This window comes from Palaemon carinicauda, chromosome 42 (genome assembly GCF_036898095.1).
Source record: "Palaemon carinicauda isolate YSFRI2023 chromosome 42, ASM3689809v2, whole genome shotgun sequence".
NCBI lineage: Eukaryota > Metazoa > Arthropoda > Malacostraca > Decapoda > Palaemonidae > Palaemon > Palaemon carinicauda.
In genome coordinates this window covers 13,105,396-13,130,403 of record NC_090766.1, presented here as the reverse complement: position 1 = coordinate 13,130,403, position 25,008 = coordinate 13,105,396, and the positions used below count along the sequence as shown (strand labels likewise).

Here is a 25,008-nt window from a genome sequence, read left to right as displayed (position 1 = left end):
GCCAGCGATCGCTATACAGGTGGGGGTATACACAACAGCGCCATCTGTGAGCAGGTACTCAAGTACTTCTTGTCAACAAGAACTCAATTTTTCCTCTGTCGTGCCACCGGCTAGACCTACTTGGATACGCTGTTGATTCTGGAGTTATTGTTCACGATTTGGTGATGTATTTGCTCTAGAGTTTAGCCTTCGCTATTCAGGAAGCTTTATCATTAGCTTAGCAAGCTTTTGGAATTAATTTGATTTAATTATGGTGACGAAGAGAGTATGGACTCTCTTTCACTTTTAAATGGCCGACCCTTCCCTTAGACGGAAGTGTTGGTGTTGAAGAGAGTATAGACTCTCTTTCATAACAAAGTATAGATTTATTTTATATCTCTCCGCCATTTATAGGCCTCTTCGATTAACTTTCCATTTATTATAAACTTATAAAAATTAATTTTTATGTTTGTTTATATGCGACCTTTCCTAATAGTAGGCGGTCCTTACTTGGAACCGAAGTTAATTAACATTGAGCCCGTCATATCGTTTTTCCTGTTAAGAATTTATGCTATTTTAATTTTAATGTTTTTGAAAGAATTTCTTTGATAGTCTCGTACTGTTTTCAAAGTTGAACTAACGTTTTGTTTTGTCTCCGCAGTTGTTGACGTTCAGAACGTTCAACTTGCTCTCTATCGTTACGATAGAGAGAGAGTATTTCACGGTTTCACGTTGCAGTAAGAATAAACCGATTCTAGCGTTTCGTTCATTCTTTCTTAGCTTAAATGGTTTTAATTCTAATAAAGGAACTTTTTATTTGGGAAACCTTTCAGTGTTTTTCCTTTAACAAATAATATGTTTTAACGATATATATGATTGGGCTCATCTCTCAGGTTCTAAGTCAAGAGAGAGAGAGAGAGAGATAGAGACGGAGGGAGAGAGAGGAGGATAAACGTTTCGTTCAAGCGGGTAACGTTGTTCTCGTTTTTTGCTCTTCTCCCTAGTCGCTATAGGGGAAGAAGGTAAAACGTTTCTAGAGTTTTATTCTTGTTCCCAGGCTTTTGCGGTGGGAGATTTTAAACGTAGTTTATTTGATCTAGTGTTTAGTCTCTTTTCCAGCCACTGAATTCTTTATCTTTCATTATGTTTTTCTGTTACATTGTAATACTGTTTTCGCAATTACTACCTTTTAATGAAGGATAGGATTGCGTGTTTCAGGTACAAACCACTTAAAGTTTCGAGTTCAGTGAAATAAGTGCAAACAGAAAATCAAAAGTGATAAAGTGATATGCGCAAAGTGTTACAGTGTTGCGTTCGAGGGTTCGTCTGTTCGTGCCAGTTGTTCACCTAGTCCGATACCTCTTACAAGCTCCCAAGCCCAGGGGAGAAGTAATGTCGAAGGACTTATGGGTTCCACAGGCCTTGATCGACGAACAGACGTTTCCCTCCGTGGTTTCGGGTGTATCTACACACGTTGCCGACGTGATCACCCCACCCACACAAAGACGAGAGAGCCCATTTATTCCTCGTCTGCGGAAGAGGTTTCTCGCAGAAACCATGGACCAAATCTTGCAGCTTTTAAGTGCAAGTCGGTCCCTTCCGCGCAAGTCCAACGGCCTAGGTGTAGCCACTGGGTCAGTTCGGACTCGCTGCAGTACGACAACTGCACACCTCCCAAGAGAGGCAAGGTGGTACCGCAACAGGCAGTAACTCCGTCTGTTGCCGCACCAGCTGTTTTAGACCCTCAGTCACAACGGACAGTAGCTCCGTTTGTTGTTGTCTTTCATAGACCCTAGTGGTCCATGCTGCAGACTATACAGTCTCAGCTTGCTCCTTCATGCAGGAGTATCATGCTGGAAGGTTGACAAAGCACCTGTTAACCTACAACCCGCCGAGGTTGTGCGCTCAGCAGATACTGCGGCTGCCTGCTCCCACCCTCCACCTGTGAGAGCTCCACTACCGATGCGCAGTCCACCCTGCCAGACGCATGTTCTTGCTGCACCATCTGCTAACATGCGTGAGCTACCGCATCAGCAGTGGGAAGGTTCTGTAGAGCTGCCGGGTTCCAGCACTATGCGGCATTCTCCGCAGCCCATGCAGCATGCTCTGCATACCTTACAGCATGCTCCGCATACCATGCAGCATGAGCCGCATACCTTACAGCATGCTCCGCATACCATACCGCATGCTCCTCAACACACCGCAGCCCCTCCCACGCACCAGCACTCTGCTTTTGTTGTTGCCAGCTCCCACACTCCGACTGCGGAGAAGGTTGACGATGCACCCGTGGGCCTACACCTCCCACGGTTGTGCGCCCGGCATGGCTTCCTGCTCTCACACTCTTGTTGTGAGAGCTCCTCCACCCATGCACAGTCAACCCTGCCAGATGTATGATGACTCCCACACACAGAGCACTCCGTTGCCGTGCGTGAGCTACCACAAGCTGCCGTGTTTTGACACGGTGTGTCAGCCTCCGCAACACACTGTGGTTACCGCCACTCGCCAGCAGCAAACTAGTCAGTCAGGAGTTGAGGCTTCCCCACACAACTTTGGTTGTTGCCAACTCACAAACTGTCATACAGTTACATGACGTTGCCTTCTGGTCTGCTACTTATACACCAGTGCTGTATGTCCTCACGCTCCTGTTGTGGTTGACAGTTCAGTTTTTGACAGTTCACAGACTGTCAAGTAGTTTCATAACGTTGCCTTCTGGTCTGCTGCTTTTGCACCAGTGAAACCCTCACTGAGAGAACCTAGCTTTTCTCGGATATGGTTCCTGTAGATGAGAAAGTGCTGTTCTCCCTCCTTCTGATATTCCCTTGAGGACTCTGTCATTTGGAGAGGAGCCTTAAGCTGCTTAGCCTCCTATGGACTTTTATTTAAGCATAACATGCTTCCAGGGAGGGTAAATGGTTCCGCTTCAGTCGCTAACCCCGTCTGTTGCCACACCTGCTCCCATAGACCTTGGGCTTTGTTGCAAGACATGCAGTCCAAGCTTAGTCCTTGATAGAGGATTTTTTACGGAGAAGACCCTTCTTGCCAACGACCTTCCTACCGGTTGGTTGTACGCCCTGTTGACGCTGAGGTATCCTACTCACGTCCGCCAGTTGAGATGGTTCCTCCTCCGGTGCGACCCAGTGTGGGTTGCCAGTCGCACGTTGATGTTATGCTACTCTCGGAGGTGGTTGTGGACGTTCAGTGTGTCACTGGGAAGACGTTCAACAACCAGCAGAGGTGACTTGTTGTGACGCAGTGCGGCAACCTCAGCAACCCGATAAGGGGTTGTCTGTACTACCCAGACAGTCTAGACAGTTTCGGGTTGTCGCTGTACTTCCTCGCTTCCCCATGGTTGACAGTTCACAGACTGTGCAGCAGTACCATGATCTTGTGTCCGGCTCCGTCACGCATCCACCAGTGCGACCGGATTCAGCGAGTCAGACGTTGCCCACTCCGTTGCCGTTTCCTCATCAGTTTCGGATGAGGAACCCTCTGATGAGGACATGGCTGAACAAGAAGATCAATCCCCAGCCCTGCTATCCATCCAGAAGATGCTGAAGAAGGAATACGGCCCTGTCAGGCTGTGGATGAGTCTGGTTAGGACACTGTCATCCGTGGTGCATTTGGTGTCACTTGGAAGACTACACCTCCGTCCTCTTCGGTTTCATCTAGCTCTTCACTGGAAAAGGACAAGACGCTAGAAGCGGTCTCGATCCCGGTTTCCGGAAGATAAGTCTGGTCTAACCTGAGGAAAGGACTTTATCAACCTTTTATAGGGTCTTCCCCTGACTGTTCAGACTCCCAACCACGTTCTCTTCTCAGACGCATCGGACGTAGGCTGGGGTGCGACCTTAGGCGGTAGGGAATGCTCGGGATTATGGAACTCGCGTCAAAGGACAATGCATTTTAACTGCAAGAAGCTTCTGGCAGTAAGTCTGACCTGGAAAAGCTTCAGGTCTCTCCTTCAAGACAAAGTAATGGAGGTCAACACGGACAACTCCCTGCTTTGATGTTCATCTCCTAGCAAGGAGGGACCTACTCTCTGACATGGTGCGAGTTCGCTAGTGACCTCCTCTCCTGTTCAACAGGTCTAGACTTTTCACTAGTAACAAATTTCTTCCAAGGCAACTTGAATGTCTTAGCAGTTTGTCTCAGTAGGAAGGGACAATAATTCCAACATATTGGACCCTCCACAGAGATGTATGCAAGAGACTTTGGGTCACCTGGGGCCATCCAACCATAGATCTCTTCGCAACCTCGATGTCCAAGAGGCTCTCAACAGACCCAGCAGTGGTTCTTTTAGATGCCTTTCTACTAGATTAGTCTCATCTAGATCTATATGCATTCCCTCCGTTCTAGTTTGTCAACAAGGTACTGCAGAAGTTCGCCTCTCACGCTGGGACAAAGTTGACACTAGTTGCTTCCCTCTGGCCCGCGAGAGAATAACTTACCGAGGTACTTCGATGGCTAGTAGACGTTCCCAGAACTCTTCCCCTAAGGGTGGACCTGCTACGTCTGCCACGCGTAAGGAGGTACTCCAAGGCCTCCACGCTCTTCGTCTCACTGCCTTCAGAGTATCGAAAGACTCTCGAGAACTAGAGGTTTTTCGAAGGAGGCAACCAGAGCGATTGTTAGAGCAAGGAGAACATCCACCCTTAGAGTCTACCAATCGAAGTGGGGAATCTTCCTAAACTGGTGCAAGTCAGTATCCGTATCCTCGACCAGTACCTCTGTAACTCAATAGCTGACTTCCTCTTATATCTGAGAAAAGAGCGATCTCTTTCAGCTCCCACTTTCAAGGGTTACAGAAGCATGTTGGCATCAGTCTTCCGTCACAGAGGCTTAGATCTTTTTAACAATAAAGATCTACAGGACCTCCTTAAGTCTTTTGAGACCACGAAGGAGCGTCGTTTGGTTACACCTGGTTGGAATTTAGACGTGGTTCTAAGATTCCTTATGTTAGACAGGTTCGAACCACTTCAATCAGCCTCCCTGAAAGATCTCACCTTTAAGACTCTTTTCCTGATATGTTTTACCAGCTAAAAGAGTCAGTGAGATTCATGCCTTCAGCAAGAACATCGGATTTTCATCCGAAACGGCTACATGTTCTACATCTTAGTTTTCTAGCCAAACACGAGCTGCCTTCTCGGCCTTGACCAATATCGTTCGTTATTCCAAACTTATCGATATGGTTGGAAAGGAACTAGAAAGAGTATTATGTCCTGTAGAGCTCTTAAGTTCTTTTTTAAAAACCTTTATGAGGCCCGTCTGAAGCTTTATGGTGTTCAGTTAAGAATTCATCTTTGCCTATGTCAGAGAATTCTTTATCCTATTATTTTCAGACTGTTAATACGAGAAGCTCATTCCCTTCTGAATGAGGAAGACCAAGCTTGGCTGAAGGTAAGGACACACGAAGTTAGAGCTATCACAACTTCCGTGACCTTTTAATAAAATAGATCTCTGCAAAATATTTTCGACGCAACCTTTTGGAAAAGCTAATCAGTGTTCGCGTCTTTTATCTTAAGAATGTCCAGTCTCTTTACGAGAACTGCTACACTCTGGGACCATTCGTAGCAACGAGTGCAGTACTGTAGTGGTGGGGGCTCCACCACTACAATTCCCTAATTCCAGAACCTTTTTAATCTTTCTCTTGAAATATTTTTGGGTTGTCCGGAAGGCTAAGAAGCCTTCCGCATCCTGGTTGATTTGGCGGGTGGTCAAATTCTTTCTTGAGAAGCGCCTAGATTAGAGGTTGTGATGAGGTCCTTTAGTATGGGTTGCAGCCCTTAATACTTCAGCACCTAGGAGTCGCTCAGCATCCTAAGAGGATCGCTAGGCTCAGTAAGGAAGACGTACTTAAAAAGGCAGAGTAATGGTTCAAGTCGACTTCCTTACCAGGTACTTATTTATTTTAAGTTTGTTATTTTGAATAACGGCTAAAATAAGATACGGGATACTTAGCTTCTTTGTTAACATGTATGCTGGTCTCCACCCACCACCCTGGGTGTGAATCAGCTACATGATCATCGGGTAAGATTAATATTGAAAAATGTTATTTTCATTAGTAAAATAAATTTTTGAATATACTTACCCGATGATCATGAATTTAAGGACCCGCCCTTCCTCCCCATAGAGAACCAGTGGACCGAGGAGAAAATTGAGTTCTTGTTGACAAGAAGTACTTGAGTACCTGCTCACAGATGGCGCTGTTGTGTACACCCCCACCTGTATAGCGATCGCTGGCGTATCCCGACCGTAGATTTCTGTCGGGCAACAGAGTTGACAGCTACATGATCATCGGGTAAGTATATTCAAAAATTTATTTTACTAATGAAAATAACATTTTTATCTCAACTATCAGGATTGATCATTGACAAAGAAATTTATCTTATGCAGTGCATCAATCTTGTTTTTATCACTTGAATATCCTTTAGTTAAACTTGATTCAAGTAGATTGTAATGAAAGCAAAATCATTACGCATTGAAAAATTAATTGAGAATAATGTTGCTATTGTTACATACATATACCAAGGCACTTCCCCCAATTTTGGGGGGTAGCCGACATCAACAAAGAAACAAAAACAAAAAGGGGACCTCTACTCTCTACGTTCCTCCCAGCCTAACAAGGGACTCAACCGAGTTCAGCTGGTACTGCTAGGGTGTCACAGCCCACCCTCCCACATTATCCACCACAGATGAAGCTTCATAATGCTGAATCCCCTACTGCTGCTACCTCCGCGGTCATCTAAGGCATCGGAGGCAGCAGCAGGGCATACCGGAACTGCGTCACAATCGCTCGCCATTCATTCCTACTTCTAGCACGCTCTCTTGCCTCGCTCACATCTATCCTCCTATTGCTATTGATATCAACCTATAAATTGTATATGGTTTGGTGTTTGTTTTATATCTGCTCTAGACCACTATCTAGTATCATGTAATCAAACTGCTGGTAACTTAAAAGGTCCTGTCTGATTGAATTGGGATATTTTAACCCTTTTACCCCCAAAGGACGTACTGGTACGTTTCACAAAACTCATCCCTTTACCCCCATGGACGTACCGGTACGTCCTTGCAAAAAAATGCTATAAAAAATTGTTTTTTCATATTTTTGATAATGTTTTGAGAAAATTCAGGCATTTTCCAAGAGAATGAGACCAACCTGACCTCTCTATGACAAAAATTAAGGCTGTTAGAGCAATTTAAAAAAAAAATATACTGCAAAATATGCTGGGGAAAAATAACCCCTTGGGGGTTAAGGGTTGGAAATTTCCAAATACCCCGGGGGTAAAAGGGTTTAGAAGCATTCACATTACTAATGAGGATACCTTTTATTGCAGAGATGAAAAGATTCGTCCAAAGATTATCCGTATCTTCAACATATGGGAAGAGCGAGGTATATATGATGCAAAGCTCATCGCCGAATTTACTGAAATTGTGGAGAATGTTGGCACTGTTAATGCATCTGAAAATGAAATTGTTCTATCAAGTTTCCAGGTACAGTAAACAACTCTCAGGTTCAATTTGTTTGAAAGAAATTTTTATGATTTTTATGTTTTTATTATAATAAGACTTTTATTATGTTATTAGGGGCTAATCAGCTTTACCAGAAAATGTTGTAACAAAAATGTTTTAAAACGTTTAGATACTTTACATTTAGTCTCTATGGTATATGAGTAATCTTTCCTAAAAAGCACTATGTAAAAAATTGAGACAAAAAATTGAAGATATCAGTCTTGTAAAATTAGGCGTTAAATAGAATAGGTAGTTAATAAAAAAACTCAAACCATTAGGACCATAAGAAATTAAGCCAGGAGGATGATGATGATGATGGGGAGTTTTAGTTTGCACAGAAATGTTCATGTGTTTTGTGGACATAATTTCTTACAACAATAATGATAGTTTTTTTCAATAAGTACAGTAATTGGAAATAAACATAGCGTATTTACTTAAATTCTGTATTAAAAATGTTGGTTCTCAGAGATTTTTACTAATTATTAGCCTTACTTGAAGTTTTTGTAATATTTTGTTTTCCTAATGCAAACCATTACTTTGAAAAACATGTATATTTTAGTACAGCTTGAGAAAAGGATCCAACTTTACTAATTGGTAATCACACATGAAAAATAGTGGTTTGGAGATCAGAAATTCTATAGTATGAACTATTCCTTGTTCCCAAGAGATTGAATTATTGGCTTTGAAGAAATTTGTATGTATGAAGCTAATGATAGAAGTATATGGCGTGTATCGAATTAAAAGCTCAAGATAGAGACGACTGGTGTAATCTAACCGAGGCCCTGTGCGTCAATAGACGTAGGGGAAGATGATGATGGTGTGTTCAAATGAGTAAGAAACATGTGCTGAATTGGTATATTTCATATTCCAGTAACTGACATTAATTTTGGTTATAAATCCCTTGTGAATAATCTTGACTCAAGTCTTGCTTTTGATTGCAGTAATCATGAAGCCCTACTTTTCAAGCTTAGGCAGATGGGAGTGGGGTATCATTTCTTGATGTTAGACTGTAGGTTAATAGATGAAAGTAGTAGTTGACTGGAAAGTAATCTCTTGTGTTTCTCGGGGTTATCATCTTGTCCCAGTACATTTATGAAATACTGTATAATATATGCATATGTGGTTTGGCATAGAGGAATGGCAGGTTGCTTATGCAGATGAAAATACACAAATTCTCTCATGAGTGTAAACCTGTGGATGCAATTCTTAACAGAAATGTATCTAAAATTAGTGCATATTTCAAATTATGGGAAATTAAGTCGAATTTTTACAAAATTCCAAGTATGTATCATTTGTAAGTCTATGACTAACTCATATATCATACTTAAGTGTCCACAGTATCAAAGTTTGTAACTGGTAAGGGTTTATTTTTATAGAAATAATCTTAAAAGGAATAATCAGTAGCCTACAGGAGATATAAAGACGGCAAAGGCACAGGAGTAGTTATTCTGGATATAGGAGAAAGTGGTAGTCTGGTATGAGGGATAAAAGTACAAATAAATGACAAAGCAATTGAAGTTGACAAAATCCTTCCCAAGGCATAGGGACAGTCAACAGGAAGTAAAAACTCCTTGCAGGTGAATTTTTTCACAAGGAAGAACACAGTGAGTGGAGAAGTTTGAAGAACCTTTTGTTTCTTATCCTTGGAGTGCTTTTAAAGGGTGTAAGCATTGTGGTTGTTGAAGATTAATTAACAAATATTCACATTATTGCAATCCCAATATGGCATGAAGACAAACAATTGAGTTTGACTTCTAACAATCTCGATGTTGGCAAGTCTTTTTAGCCAATTTTCCTTGGAGATGCTCTTTCCTCAGGGGAGTCATGGGCATCTTCACCAGTGTTGTCATAGGATCACTGGTTGGCTTCCAGAGATCACCTGTTCTATCCTGCTTTTGTGGGAGAGGAGATATGGTTTGATATGTTGTGGCTGTACGAAGAAAAGCTCACCTCGTGCAGCTATTCTCAGATGTATTGAAGGAGGGGTGAGGCTTTCGCCTGGTCGCGTCAAATTTGTAGTTAGCAGAAATTCAATTACGTGAACCTTTTTGAGATAAAACAAGTACATGTATTCCAAAAATGTTTTAGGAAGCACTCGGTAATGTTAATGAGCAACAATACCTCCATTATAGCTTATATCAACAAGCAAAGAGGCAGAGTTTCCCTATCTCTTTGCAAAGGCAAAGCAGATGTACATCGGGCAGTGAATTACTCTATAGAGCTTTCAGCCAAATACATCCAGTGGTAGAAGAATGTTCTAGTGGATATGCTCAATCGCCAGGGGAAGGTTCTAGGTTTGGAGTGGTCCTTATAACCTTACATAGCTCATAGACTGTGGGGGGTTTATAGTACTTATCCTCAGGGCATGGGTACACATGCCTCATGCTAGCCTGAGGAAAGCATCATAGAGTTCTTTCTATTAAGCCTTTCTTCTTGGCATCAGCATCTTTCAGGTTCTTCCACCATGTTTAAGAGAAATGGAGATTTTGTTTTCTTCATCGTCACACAAACTTTTTTCTTTTTGCAAAAATCCAGTACCATTTGGTCTTGAACACAAGTTTCTGACCTTCTTGATCCAATCCCTCCGACACAAGTTGTCTGGTGTCTTTGGAGGGCCCTGCTGAGCTATTTGAAGAGGACTTTATTTATAATAGGGGAGATGCAGCCTTCCTATTAGCCCCTTCTGCTTTCTTGCAGATAGAATTTGGGTCAAGCTTAGCCTTCCAGTTTACCTGTCTATGCACTTGGAGCTGAAAGTTTTGGACCACCATAGCCTCTCTGAGGTGGTTTCTCAGTAGTTGTGTAATGCTCCTCAGGGTAAAAATACTGTATGCATCTTGTCTAAGGTAATGATTTGACATAAATCTGGTTCTGCTTTCTTTTCCCCCTTCCTGAAATGAGGCAGTAACTGTTGCACCCTGGTCGCATGGCTGATGCTGGTGAGTTGCACAAAAGCACCTTTCTTGGAGATAGTGCCTACCAAGAGGCAATTTCTCCATTCTCCTTTGCGGGGGAGACAACGGGTTGGTGTCTAATCTAAGAATTCAGTTTTGTATAGCTAGAAAAAATTCAAATTTCTTTAAGCATATTATTTGTCCCTACACTTAAACCTTTTTTTCATTAAAATAAGAAACTTGCCTATCTCCATATTAGAAGGTAGGTTTTCCATGACCTAGTACTGGCTTCCTTTTAAGCCAGTACTGGCCGAGAATCTAAAAGCTTATACATCACTATGATAATTTATTAGGGGGTTGTAGGAGTGAGGAGTTGCCTTTCTCACTCCCGTACAAGTACAGGAAATTTTAAGTTTAGTTTTAGGGACTCCCCCCCTAATGAGTGAGTTTCCTATTTCAAAGGACAAAAGGTTTATATAAGTGTGAGGACAAATATCATGTTTAAAGAAATTTGTATTTTTCCTAGCTATACAAAACTGAGTTCTTTAAATTACAGTTAAAATCTCAACAATCCTTCCCAGTCCTAGGCCTAAGGATGAAGTAGGCTATAGTGTGACAGGTTTGTGGGTATGGATTCCTCTTTTTGCAGCTTTTCATTAATCAACTATCTTGTCAACATTTCAACGACTTCCAGTTTGCACTGAAGTTATTTCCTATTTTAAAGTACTGAAGTTTGTATATGTAGGAAAATTGCAAATGACTAAAAACTATTTATTTTTTAGGACTATTTTTACTCTATTTTCAGGTTTAGTAGATTAAGGAGTAGGAAACTAATTTAGCAATATATTGTAGTACTAGGAAAGTCATCATTATGTCTCAATATTTTTGTTCACAGCATATGTTACAATACTAAATCTTTCTAATCAAAACGTCTATTCACAGCCAGTGCAGCTAGTCGAGGGTATACGAACAGTTGTTGCCCTAGAAAAATCTACAGAGTCACTTCGAAATGATCTCAGAAATCAAGATTTCTCTCTTACGGATGATGAAATCAATCAACTTAGACAAACAGTTAAAGGTAGGCTATATGCAGACCCATTAAATAGATTAGATATGTATTTTGTCTTTCTTTTGTTTATGAGATAAAATAAAATATGAACATGGCTTTGCTTATATGTACTATGTTCGATTAATTTTTTAGATTATACAGGAAAATATAAAAATGTTTTGATTAAACTTTAATAATGGGAAAATGTCGGCAAAGAAACATACATATAATAATGTTAACCTGAAATGCAAGCAGGGTTATGTAAGGTTATTAGATACATACATACATATACCAAGGCACTTCCCCCAATTTTGGGGGGTAGCCGACATCAACAAATGAAACAAAACTAGAATAGCGCCAACGTTATCCCTGCGTGTCGTAAGAGGCGACTAAAAGGGACGGGACGAGGGGGCTGGGAACCCCCTCTCCTGTATCTACATCCTGTTGAGACAGCAACAAAGTTATTAGATAAAAAGGATTAAAAACTCTGTAGGTGGGTTTTATTTAATTATAAGCATTTATCATCTTATTAAATGTTACTCATGGTAATCTTTATATCACTTAACAGAACGTGGGACTAGCAGAGAAAGAATGGAAGAATTTGAAGAAGCCGTTGTAGCTCTTGAATGCTATTTAGCGTCTGTGCAGAAAGAAATAGAAGAACGAACGCAAGTCGTTACTTTACTTGAACAGGCTGAAATCTTCTATGAAACACAAAGAGGGGAAGCAAAAATGGTTGCCAATGTAAGTTTTTGTTGTTTCATTACTGATCATTCTGCTTTTTTTATTTCTTTAGATCCTAATTTCCATCGTCATATTTTGAATCAGTGTAGTAAATTGGTTTGTTCCTACAGGAGTACAACCCTTTGTTCTTTATATAGGAGAATGATAACAGCAAAGCTGGAGTACTGCCATTGAAACTTTATTAATGAGGTGTCAACAACAAACGACTGAAAAACCACTTTGATTTCAGCCGTTGGTGTGAACGAATCTTGTGACAGTGTAATAATCTATGGTTGTTGATCACCATTTCAGCATCCCTGAAATATCAATTACCTCAGTGGAGTTGCTGTTCTTAGATCTCCGGGCCTGATAGTTTACTGCCATCCTGGCAGTCGAGTAAGAGTCTGGTTTCTACACTTGACAAAGGATGTAGTTTGTACCTGATAGCACAAGCCTGTCTCCTCACCCCAGTGATCCTGCTATTTCTTCTTTAACCGTGGGATTAACTGTGGAGAAATTGAAGGTGTAATGTAGTCCTTTCAGTCGGTTTCCAAAGTCATCCTCCAAGTGGCTTCCTGGATCGATGAGATGTCCTGTGGTTTTACCTATTTCACCACTATTTCAGGTTTTGTCAAATCCTGAGACATTGGTGAAGTCCACCTAGTTGGTTCTGTACCATGCAAAAGCAGTGACCTTCATGGCACACCAGTCAGCTAACCAATGGACCATCTGGGTCCTGAAGAGGAGCAATGCAGTTTTTCCTTTTGTTCTCTAGGCAAGTTGGACAGGTGACAACAACGATGTCAATGAACACCCATGTCCTGGAGGCTACGTTTGTCTTTCCTCAGAATGACACATAGGCAACAATGGAGAAGTGGAGGAAGGCTAACCATGACTCCTCATTCACCATGTAGTTACCTTTATAGATCCAGGCCCTTAAAGGGAAACGAGTCTAGACTTCCCGCTGCCTCCAATGGCTGTTCACGACTTCCAGTTGCCTCTTTTTCTAGGCAAGTTGCAGACAGTGCTCCACTCTTTCATGCCCATCTTTGCTATTTCAGGAGGGCCTGTAGAGATAAGAAGGGAGGAAGGGAACACTGAAGTCAGCAGTCCCTGTTCTCCAGCTGCTACAAGTAGATAGGTGGCTTCCTGGTGTTTTACACCCATGTTCCAGATCCTAGGGTTGTATTCAAAGATGCTTTTCAACACCCTTGGGACAATCTGGATGTGCACTACACCTTTCTTCTTTCTGCCTGATTTGCCAATTAATCAACAATGTGCTGGTGACATCGGGCATCAGAATGACCCTGGCCATGCACCAAATGGTATCCAGATCTTTTGATGCTTTTTATCTAGGTGATGAGAGAACTACCCCAAGGGCCCACTCTTTTCTGTCAGCCTTACCTTCAGAGGTACCACCAGTGGCTCCTTAGAGTCACTTGCACTTCATGTCTGAATATCTGGACATCTTTTGCAATTGGTGTTGTAGAAGTGATACCTCTCCGTTCTGAACCTTCCAGCAGTTAACCCTTTTACCCCCAGGCTCTTTGGAAATTTCCAACCCTTAACCCCCAAGGGGTTATTTTTTCCCCAGCACATTTTGCAGTATATTTCTTTTAAATTGCTCTAACAGCCTTAATTTTTGTCATAGAGAGGTCAGGTTGGTCTCATTCTTTTGGAAAATGCCTGAATTTTCTCAAAAAATTATCAAAAATATGAAAACAAAAATTTTTATGGCATTTTTTTGCAAGGACGTACCGGTACGTCCATGGGGGTAAAGGGATGAGTTTTGTGAAACGTACCAGTACGTCCTTTGGGGGTAAAAGGGTTAATTGTGATTTTCACGTCTTTCCTCTCCAAGAGAAGCCTTTCTCAGTCTTGGCAATATAAAGGCTATCACTCAGCATTGGTCTTTAGACTGAAGGACTTAGAATTTTTTTTTTTGCGGGAACTGCCTGTGCTCATGAAGAGCTCTAAGCAGTCTTGCCCACTCCAAGACTTAAGGCCCTCCAAGTGGGATGTGACCTGTGTTCTCAAGTCTTATGTATGCCTCATGTAAACCGTTGAGATGGGAATCGAACGGAGATCTGACTGTCAAGACTGTGTTTCTGCTAGCCTTAGCTTTGGCAAAGCAAGATGGCAAACCTCATGGCATCTGATTTGACACACATCATTCCAAAGAATGGTAGGAGATCTTTTACTTTTTCCCTAAGTTTGTAGCCATGACTAAAAATCCAGTTGTTCATAGTATCAGGTTCAAGGCCTTTTCCATCTCTTCTCTTCAGGAGGCATTTAGAGGGAATCAGAATGGCTTGCCTCTTTAAGGGCTCTATGGCACTATCTTAGAAGGATTCTGCATTAAAGGCTTTAGCACCAGCAAGTAATTGTGAAGAACCTGTCAGTGGCCTATGTATTTAAAACAGGAGTTTGAAAATACCAGACAACTGTTAACCCTTTTACCCCCAGGCTATTTTGAAATTTCCAACCGTTAACCCCCAGGGGTTATTTTTTTTAAGCACATTTTGCAGTATATTTTTTTTAAATTGCTCTAACAGCCTTAATTTTCATCATAGAGAGGTCAGGTTGGTCTCATTCTCTTGGAAAATGCCTGAAGTTTCTCAAAAAATTATAAAAAATATGCAAAAAAAAAAAAAATTTAAATGGCATTTTTTTTTTTTTTTGCAAGGACGTACCAGTACGTCCATGGGGGTAAAGGGATGAGTTTTGTGAAACGTACCAGTACGTCCTTTGGGGGTAAAGTGTTAACTTCTGTTACCTAAGGGATCATACCCACAAGTCTTTGGATACCTTTACCTTTGGTCTTGTGGTTGCTGTTCAACTGTTTGTGTAACCAACTTATCTCCCTCTTGAGGCTAGAAGCATCTTCTCCAAGAGCCTTTTTAGCATAACCTCTAGGAGTGTCCTTCAAGCTTTAGAAGTTTTTAATTCCAGTAACCCTTTAGTTTTAAAGGTTTAGAATGGCGTTTTATTTTTGAACTGAGGTATAACAGTTCGATTATGTTGGGTTCCAGCATGTGTAGGTGTGTCTGGGAATGAGAAGGCAGATTTACTGGTAAAGAATGCTGCATCCAATTTGCTACCAAGAAGGTATCCCATCCTCTGTAATGGTTTCGTACCTACCATTAAGAAATTGTTTTATAATAATTGGCCACGGCATTGGGGTAGACTACATAGAAATAAGATGTGAGAAATAACAAATATATATCTCCTTGGAGGTATAACTTGATGCCCTGAAAGTGAGAGACCCCTCTCTGTCATCTCCGCATTGGTCACGTTCGGGTGACACGAGCCACATTGTGATAAATGTTTGGTACCCCTTGACGGTGAGACATTTATTGATTATAGTACCAAAAGAAATAGATATCTATAATTTGAGGGTCGAGGTGAGGATTCTCGGACATGATATGTCGTACCATACTAGTGGTATTTTTGAATTTATTTCAGAAGCAGGTCTTCTGAAAGCTATTTAACTGTTAAAAGGACACTTTTGCTTTTATTGTTTTAAATTGAATTACCATTCATTTATTTCTTTATAACAAATATCGGCGTCAATGACCTTAGATGTCAGGATGCCAGATAACTCCTAATCAATCAATCTCTCTTGGCCGTCATGAGCCGAACCGGATGTTAAACGTAGCTAACTGAGCAACCTTTCAGGGGGAGGATGGATTGAATGAATTCAAACTCATTTCTTATATTAGCTACGGATACATTCGGACATATCTAGTACGAAGATATAGGCTCTCCTGTGACCTAGTACCATTTATTATTATTATTACCTGCTAAACTACAACCCTAGTTGGAAAAGCACGATGCTATAAGCCCGGGTGCTCCAACAGGGAAAATAGCCCAGTATGGAAAGGAAAGAAGGAAAAATAAAATATTTTAAGAACTAACATCATAAAAAAAAATATTTCCTTTATAAACTATAAAAACTTTTACAGTACATGTAGAAGAGAAATAAGACAGAATAGTGTGCCCAAGTGTACCCTCAAGCAAGAAAACTCTAACCCAAGGCAGTGAAAGACCATGGTACAGAGGCTATGGCACTACCCAAGACTTGAGAACAATGGTTTGATTTTGGAGTGTCCTTCTCCTAGAAGAGCTGCTTACCATTTATTCTGGGTATGGGTATAACCTAATGCCTGTGGCATTCCTATGCCCAGACGTGTGGAGTTTGGTGGAGTCATGACCTTTATTCCTCTACGCCTTCCGAAATAAAGCAATGTATGATGAGTCTGATCAATAGAGTTGTATGAAAAAAAATTATTTTGTAAAAATAGTTTTGTCATTTGATTTTTTTTCATCTGGTGACTTTATAGTTTACTTTTCTAGGTGTTTCTTTCCAACATTGTGCTAATTTAGAAATTTATTTAGTGATAATAATGAGACAAGCATTGTTGGTATATGGGTCATTGTAAAGGAAAGTTACTAATTCTGTTTCTTTTCACAGGCATACAAAAGTTTTGGTAACCGTGTGAAGACATTAAAGACAAAATTATTAGAAAAAATCAAGTCGCTCCCAGATCCTAGTCCCGTACCTTCGCCAACTCCCGATGCTCCCTCGCCTGAGAATAGTGATGATGAAGACTTATCTTTACCAGATGCTGCTCAGCCAGGTAATGTATCTTATTTATATTTATTTTTGTGTAAACTAAGAGCAAATATACTCAATTTTTTTTAATGAGGCGCATTTGCACCGACTCAGAGCGGTGCCCTTTTAGCTCGGAAAAGTTTCCTGCTCTCTCATTGGTTAGAATTATCTTGTCCAACCAATCAGCGATCAGGAAACTTTTCCGAGCTAAAAGGGCACCCTTGCGAGTCGGTGCAAATCTGCCTCACTAAAAAGAATTGACTATAATATTTCGCCTTATATCTGTGTTTGTGCTGTACAGTATTGTCATTATAGTATCAATCATTTTTTGTATGTCATTTATTATACTTGGAAAGGGACTGTATAAAATCGTTACCCATTGTATGGTGAACTGACCAAACATTTTGTGATGTCTTATTAATTGTTATTCAACTTTTGAAACCTATTAGGCAATTTTACCATTTAAATGAGGCATAATTGTTGGTACAAAATAGTTATTTTGTTTAAAGACTGTGTTAATATGAATTACATACCATTGCCTGATGTAAGGCTTGGAAGTTTCAGTGAATCTCTCTCTCTCATAGTCTGATTTGTTTTCTTCAGTTATGAAGTTCAGACTTTATAATTTCTTGTATAGCTATTGGTCTTTTATAATTTTTTATTATGTTCAGCATTATGAAGCTTCATCTGTGGTGGAATTGTGGGAGGTTGGGCTGTGGCACCCTAGCAGTACCAGCTGAACTCGGCTGAGTCCCTGGTTAGGCTGGAGGAACGTAGAGAGTAGTCCCCTTTTTGTTTTGTTTCTTTGTTGATGTCGGCTACCCCCCAAAATTGGGGGAAGTGCCTTGGTATATGGATGGATTATGTTCAAATACTGTTCTTTTTATTTACTTAAGATTGGCACTGCTGCACACTATACTACCCTTGACAGTGTTTTTATCCTAGCGGATTTCTTGCTTTTTGATTTTGGTATCTTGCATTTTCTGTTTATCTAGTAACTTCTTATGATGCTTTTGTAAGCTTGAAAGGGTTGCTATGCAAGTCATGCCATATGCACATGTTTAGAGAAGAGTGCCTGGACCAAGTCTTCTAGGGACAAGAATGGGTATAAATTAGGAACTCTTGGGTCCTAGATATCCTTCATTGCTGGTCTGGTCTTTTTTGAATTTATAATTAAATTCACCAAAACTCAGAAAGCAATTAACCTGAGGCTCAAAAACCCATTCCCGCAAGCTCATCACAGCTACGAGCTCTTGAGGAAACTTGTATCTTGCCAGTTTTATAGCTGAGAAACTGAGTGAGGATGACCTGAAGAGGAGATGATGCTTGAGAAAGATGTCAGTAATAGACAAGGGGGGCTATATTTCTCAAATGGAGTCTAGATTTGACTGAAGTGGGCAATGGATAAATGGAAAAAAGGATAGCCATGGGTCTATCTTATACCAGAGCTCCTGCCTTTCATCCTTAATTTAATATCTGTGAAAACATATGATACTTTGCTGGCCAGTGACAAATAAAAAGACGTAAAGGATTTGATTCTCTGAGCTAGCATTTACTTGGTCTTTACACCTTATGCGTTTACTCCCGGATATTCAATGTCTTCTCTCCATGTGGTATCGTGGATTGACCAGTGATTGTTTTTGGTGATGAACTTTGAGAGTTTAAGGATGTTAGCAATCTTTAGGATGAAGTAATGTTCTGTAAGCTAGCGCTGTCTGGAGGAAAGGCTCACACTTTCATCCCTCACCAGACTTTAAACATATGGGCGAAGTTTATCTTAAGGAAAATGGGATGCAATGGTACATCACTTCTCCCAACAGTTGAGCTCATAGAATAGCGACACTCTTTGGAACGGGGTGGTCCTGAAGTGTTTCCTAAGAGTGATGATACCGCAGTGTAAGAGATCGAAAGGATTGACTGCCGAGACCTACTCATCCACTTGAGATGACTGCTGGTGATTTAGGCCTCAGTATATGCTTATATAGAACTATATATTTTTTATTGCTTTCAATTCCTTAGTTAAACAAAAGATTGATGTGACTGGTATTCAGTTGACAACAAAATTGGGTTAATTGTAGATGATGGGTTTGTATGAAAAAGGAATTAGCTTTTGTGAGATTTGGTACAATACTTAGTCATATGAATGTTGATTACTTTTTAGGATAACATTCTTCCAGCAAAGATCGGGAATAATTCTGGATATGCAGTTTTGTTTTTATGGAGTGTGCCCATTTTTTATTGTATAATTTACTAGTTTAGTCATAGTGTTTACATAATTTTGTAATAATTTAGGATAAACTTATTACTGTGTATTTGAGAAAGAACGGCTGTTAATGCTTGCCCTGTTTGTATTAGTATTATTTCAATATATTTTCAAATTTAAAGACTGAAAGCAAGTAGAAGTGCCTAGAAATGATAAATGTATTCTTTTTAACTTAGTTTTTGCATATATTGTAATATTAGAAATTTCTAATTGGTATTTGAAATACTATTATTTATTTTGATGATCTTTATCTTTTTATTTTTTAAATGTTAAATCATACTTTTCCAGGTGTGAACTCTTTCATGAACTCCTCAGCTTTTGCTGAATTTGCCAAAGACGCTCTTAACTCTTCAGGAAATCTTGATAGTCGCCTCTCGGCCCTTCATAGAAATGACGAATCTCCTTTAAAGAGGATGCCAGAGATGTCCATGTCTGCCGTCTTAGAAATGGAGATAAAAGACGTGGACTCTTCAAAAGAGAATATGTCAGACGATGATATTGTAGAAATCCCACAGAGAGAATTTCCGGCTCGAGACTCTATGGAAAGGGAAGTTGCTCGCAAGTCTGCTTCTGCGCTGAGAGAATCCTCCGAAAGAAGGAGATCCAGCGAATCTCGTGAGTTCGGTAGAATGAAAGATTTCGACGAGTCTCGAGAGAGGAGTGAAGGTCGAGAGTCACGTGACCATAAATCATCTAGCAGATGGGATGTAAAAGACAACAGAGGGCTAAAAGATTTAGATATCAGAAGAGACAATCATGATATGAGTAGCAGCAGCAGAAGGGATAGTCAAGAGCGCAAAGACATCAGGGATGACTGGGAATGGGAGAGGGACATCGATCACAGGGAATACAGTTCGAGAGAACGTAGGAGCTCTAGGAGCTCCAGAGACTCGCGGGATTCTCATGATACAGGGGCAGGAGAGTCGAGAGATAATTACCGCAGTAGCAGTTGGGATCATGTGGGATCAGATCGAGATTATCCTCATAAAAGCAGAGAGCGAGATTTCTCCCACACACTCAACAGTTCCTATGACACGTCTTTACAAATACCAAAGGTTAGATATTTATTTTCTTTCATTTTGTATTTGCTGTTGTTAGTCACCTGCAATCTTCATTGGCAGAAATTGGAATGAACAATTTATTGGTAATATTTGAAATTTATCATATTTGATATATTTTATTTTGGGATAAAATACATATATTAAGTAGAATTAAAAAAAGAGCTCAAGAATATTTAAATTGCAAGAGTATTTAAATCATTATCAAATATTTTTTATTTAAAATATGTTCTGGTCTTTACATTATAGATTTTCAAAACTTGGTTTGACTGATGATGTGAAAAGGTATAAGTGAATGTAGTCAATTTTCATAAGGTAATTAGGGTTTGCTTTGTATTTGTCTTATTAGATTATAGCCTACTCGGGAAGATTTTATTTTCTGAGTTTACTTTTTATTCAGAAATTAATTAACTTCAGGAATTATTTTGATTTTTAATTCATCCTCTCTTTCCTTCATTTTCAGGATTTGAAGCCAATGAGTGCAGCAGAACTGTTAGATACATTTGGTAAAGTATTCAGTAAATCTCTGAACAGTGGTAGTAGTGTTACATCTCCAAGTCCATTTGAGCCTGTGAAAGCTCCAACGACACCAGTTGTGCAGCCTCCTATGCCTGATCTGAGCCGTCCACCTCCAAGTCTCTCAATACCCTTGCCACCTTCAAATCCTCCAGCTACAGAGTCCCCAACACCCTTTTCTTCGACTCCCTCAGGGTCAGGCTCTCAAACTCCTTATACTCCCTCAGGGTCAGGCTCTCAAACTCCTTATACTCCCTCAGGGTCTGGCTCTCAAACTCCTTATACTCCTACTAAACCACTTTATCAACCTCCCCCTTATACTCCAGAGAGCACCAATAAACCTTCTTACTGTCCACCTCTTCCACCTCCCCCACCACCACCACCACCCCCTGTTACCACTTCTAGTGGTGGCACTGTTACTGAATCCCTTCCATTTCCACCTTTTGATACAGGGACAGCTCCAACTTGGATCCCACCCCCACCCCCACCTCCACCACCTCCTGAGCTAGCAGAAAATGAAATTTCCTCAACTGGAGCAGATTATGATACAGGTGGTAGAAGTTTTGGTCCGAGTTGGTCTGATTATGATGATGAGTCTGATGATCGTAACTGGGGTGAACCTCCTGGAAATGAAGAATTGGAAGCCTTAAATTCAGACACTCCATCGTCACCACCACCTTATGAGAAAGGGTTTGTTGGATCACTAGCCCCTCCTCCATTACCTCCCAGTTTTTGTGGCCCCAGAAGTAACTTGAGGGAGATTGCATCTGAGGATCATAGAACCAACTTGGTCAGTATTCAGCCAAATACCGTTGACAGTGACTATCGTTGCTATAATTACCGAAGTCTTTCAGAGGAGCCCAAGCCTGCACAAGCCCCAGTACCTTCTATTAAATCACTGTTCTCTTCAGAAATGGATCAAGATCTCAGAATTAAAAAGCCAGGCTTAAAGCAGGGTAGGACAGAATCTGGTTCAGATATGGATATAAGTAATTCAGAGTCAGAAGATAATATGGACATCAGTGATGGATCAGGGAAGGAAGATGGAAATAACAGGGGTGGGGAAAGTCGAAAAAGGAAGTTGGATGGGGATAGGAACAAGGCTGACACAAAAAAGAACCTAGAAGATGAACGAAGGAATGTACATAGTGATGAAGATTTACCCGGAGGTGGCCCAAAGATGAAGGTAAGTGATAGACTTCAAGTTGAGAGAGTAAACTCAATTCCATCAAAAACTGACGAAAAGGATGTAAAACCTATTACATCTATTGTTGGAAACTCTGGAAATATAAGTCCAAGTGAAGATGTGGATGTTGCTGAAAGAGTTATGTCCATAAATGCAAAAGAGGTGGAAAGCATATTATCACAAATGCGTAGAGCTTCGTCTCTGAATAGTGCAAATCAGAATGTCGTTGGTTCTAATAGTTGTTTAGGGGTTAGCAGTAATGTTAAGGTTCTTACTAATCCTGAAAATGATAATTCACAGTTTAAAGATGATTGTGATGAAAGGAGTGAATCAGATGAAAATGAAGATCCTGATAAATCTTCAGAAATGTTGAATCAAAATAGTGATGAAACAAATAATGGACCAACAAATAGTGCAAATAATGACACTTCTATGTCGTTAGAGGAGAAAAGTCAAAGTGGTGGTGGTGGTAGTAGTAACAAAAATGAGGAGCATATCCCCACTCTAATAGCCAAAAATGGTTCCAGAGGAAATATAGAAAAAGATTTTAATGCTCCCCGTAACGTTACAGAGGGTAATATGATTGATGTGATAGATGTTATGAAAAATTTAGATAGGGAATTTAATCAGCAAAAAACCAGAGGCCCAAGAGGGGGACCTAACCCACGTTTTATGAATCGTGGTCGAGGAATGCCTCCATTTGGAGGAATGGGTAGGGGGGAGAGATTCAATTCTCCACACAATCCTAGGGGTGGTTGGGGATTCGGTGGTCCTGTGTTTAACTCTCCTCGAGGAAGGGGTAGGGGACATCGTGGAGCTCCTCCTTACAGCCCTTCAGGCAGAGGATTCCGTGGCCCAAACCCCAATAGAGGAGGTAGAAACTGGTATGGAGCCGAAAATTGGTTCTAAGAGTTTATTCGTTGTACAATAAAAGACATAGTGCTGCACTGTAGTTCTCAAAGAAATTGGTAAAACAGTATTTTGAAATTTGTTACTGTCTAACAATTAGAATCATAGAAAACATTTCCCGAAGCTCATGAATTATAGTTGAATTTGTTTGAAATAGGACGTACAAATATTCATAGTTATGGATATAACAATTTAATTAATTGGAAGGTTTATCCCCGAAATGCTTCCATACAAGATTTACGAAAATTGTGTCCTGTGGACATGGCATTATGCTATTAGAGATGGATATATTTTTTGATTCAATAATAACCTTAGTATGTGTTAATAGCATGACTTTTAGCTAAATGAGGTTTTCAGTTGTACAAATAGATTTGTATCAGTAAGGCATCCATTTTTGGATATTTTTTGGAAATGTTTTGCATTGTTTTTGATTTTTGAATGCCTTATTACTTTGGAGGGGACTAATGTAAATTGCATCTGATAAGTAGTTTAATGGTCTTGATGTTTAAAGTACAATAAGAGCAGTGTTTTTTAAAAGTTTGCTTTTATTACTTGTGTTGAAATCTATTGCTGTATAAAGATGTGAACAGATTTGGTAAATTTTTTTGCTTTTTAGAATGTCTCCATTCTGGGCATATTGGTAGTACAGAGGATATGAAATAATTAAGCAGTTACTATTAATAATGAAGGATAAAATTAAATAAATTCTTTCAAGATGTTCTTAATAATTAATTTTAAAAAGGATTTAAATATAAAATAACTTCTTTAAAGAAGTTACTATTCATTGATAATAGTGGATGTGTAACAAATTCCCAATGTCTGTCCTGTCATTTAAACTGGCAAAATGAGATTAAATCTCAAGATGTAATTCTCAATTTAATTTATTAATTTTTGCTTAAATAAATTGATTCATTTGGGAATTATGAAAACTATATAAGTAATCAAAAACAATGATTACTGTTGTTACATGTGAAAAGAAGTATTGGAAGCTTGTTATGTCATATGTTTGAGTAATGGTAGTTTTACTGCCTCATTTCTTTGTGAATACCATTTTGTTTTATGTTTACATGTCTGCTAACAAGCAGTTTATTTTGGCTAAATTGTTTACTTCTATAAATATCTAAAAACTTTCTTCCTCCGAGGATTGCATTAACGTACAAACAAGTAACTTATTGAAAGCTAGAATAATTTATGTTCCTTTTGAAAAAAGCTTCTAATCCTTTTTGGAGATGGAGGGGATCTTGTTCACACTATGTTAACTCTTTTACCCCCAGGCTATTTGGAAATTTCCAACCCTTAACCCCCATGGGTTATTTTTTTCAAGCACATTTTGCAGTATATATTTTTTAAATTGCTCTAACAGCCTTAATTTTCATCATAGAGAGGTCAGGTTGGTCTCATTCTCTTGGAAAATGCCTGGTTTCTCAAAAGATTATAAAAAATTTGCAAAAAAAAATTTAAATAGCAGTTTTTTGCAAGGATGTACCGGTACATCCATGGGGGTAAAGGGATGAGTTTTGTGAAACGTACCAGTACGTCCTTTTGGGGTAAAAGGTTTAAGGAAATTTTTCTTGAATTTATCTTTTAATCAGAGAAAGTTAAGACAGATTTGTATTTGGAGGAAATGCTGGTTCTTAACTCAAAATTTTTTGAAACCAGAAAGGGAAAAATGTGATTTCAAATTATGAATTTGAATTAAACGTCATAGTGTATTTGGAGGTTCTATTGATAAGATTACAATGCCCGAATTTGGAGTCAGTTTTGATTAAATTTTAAAAATTTATATCAATGTTGAAATAGCATTGTTTCACTTCACAATTATGTTGAGCATTCTGACATTGTTTGCAGAACATTAATGGTGTAATCCAGTAGAATTTGTTAATATAGAATTACTGTGCAGCAGTATTTAGCATTTCTCCCTTGAAGCTTCACGCTGTGTATCATGAAAGATTTTGTGAATAGCTCATAGACATATAAAGATTTTGTTAAGCACATGAATTATGGTGATTCTTGAGAGTTCTGATATTCCTTACATAATTTGTAATGTACAGTGCTGTGTATGAAAATGCAGTAAAACAGTTGAAGAGATGGCTTGGAGTAGTAATTGACGAGTGAATCAGCTCCTTATGTTTAGGATTTCTTTTTTCATGAAGCCATTTATCTTATTTGAACGATTATAAAGAAATCTGTAGCAATAGTTGGTTTGGAAGTCAGTGCAATAGTATATAATTTGCTAAGGATTTCATATATTTTTGAGTTTATTTGAAATGCTGTAGTAGAAATGCATAGTTGAAAATTATAATAAATT

General features: G+C 39.6%; 1 protein-coding gene across 1 annotated transcript in view; it reads left to right on the top strand.

The window, feature by feature from the left end:
- LOC137633188 (uncharacterized) overlaps positions 1-24,698 on the top strand; it is an 88,106-nt gene extending 63,408 nt beyond the window's left edge. Inside the window, exons 4-9 of the mRNA XM_068365344.1 lie at positions 7,314-7,470; positions 11,325-11,460; positions 11,999-12,174; positions 16,628-16,793; positions 19,320-20,086; positions 20,553-24,698. Of these exons, the coding sequence (XP_068221445.1) occupies positions 7,314-7,470; positions 11,325-11,460; positions 11,999-12,174; positions 16,628-16,793; positions 19,320-20,086; positions 20,553-22,700 (3,550 nt within the window). The 3' untranslated portion in view covers positions 22,701-24,698. The remainder of the gene's footprint in view (positions 1-7,313; positions 7,471-11,324; positions 11,461-11,998; positions 12,175-16,627; positions 16,794-19,319; positions 20,087-20,552) is intronic.
- The last annotated feature ends 310 nt before the right edge of the window (positions 24,699-25,008 follow it).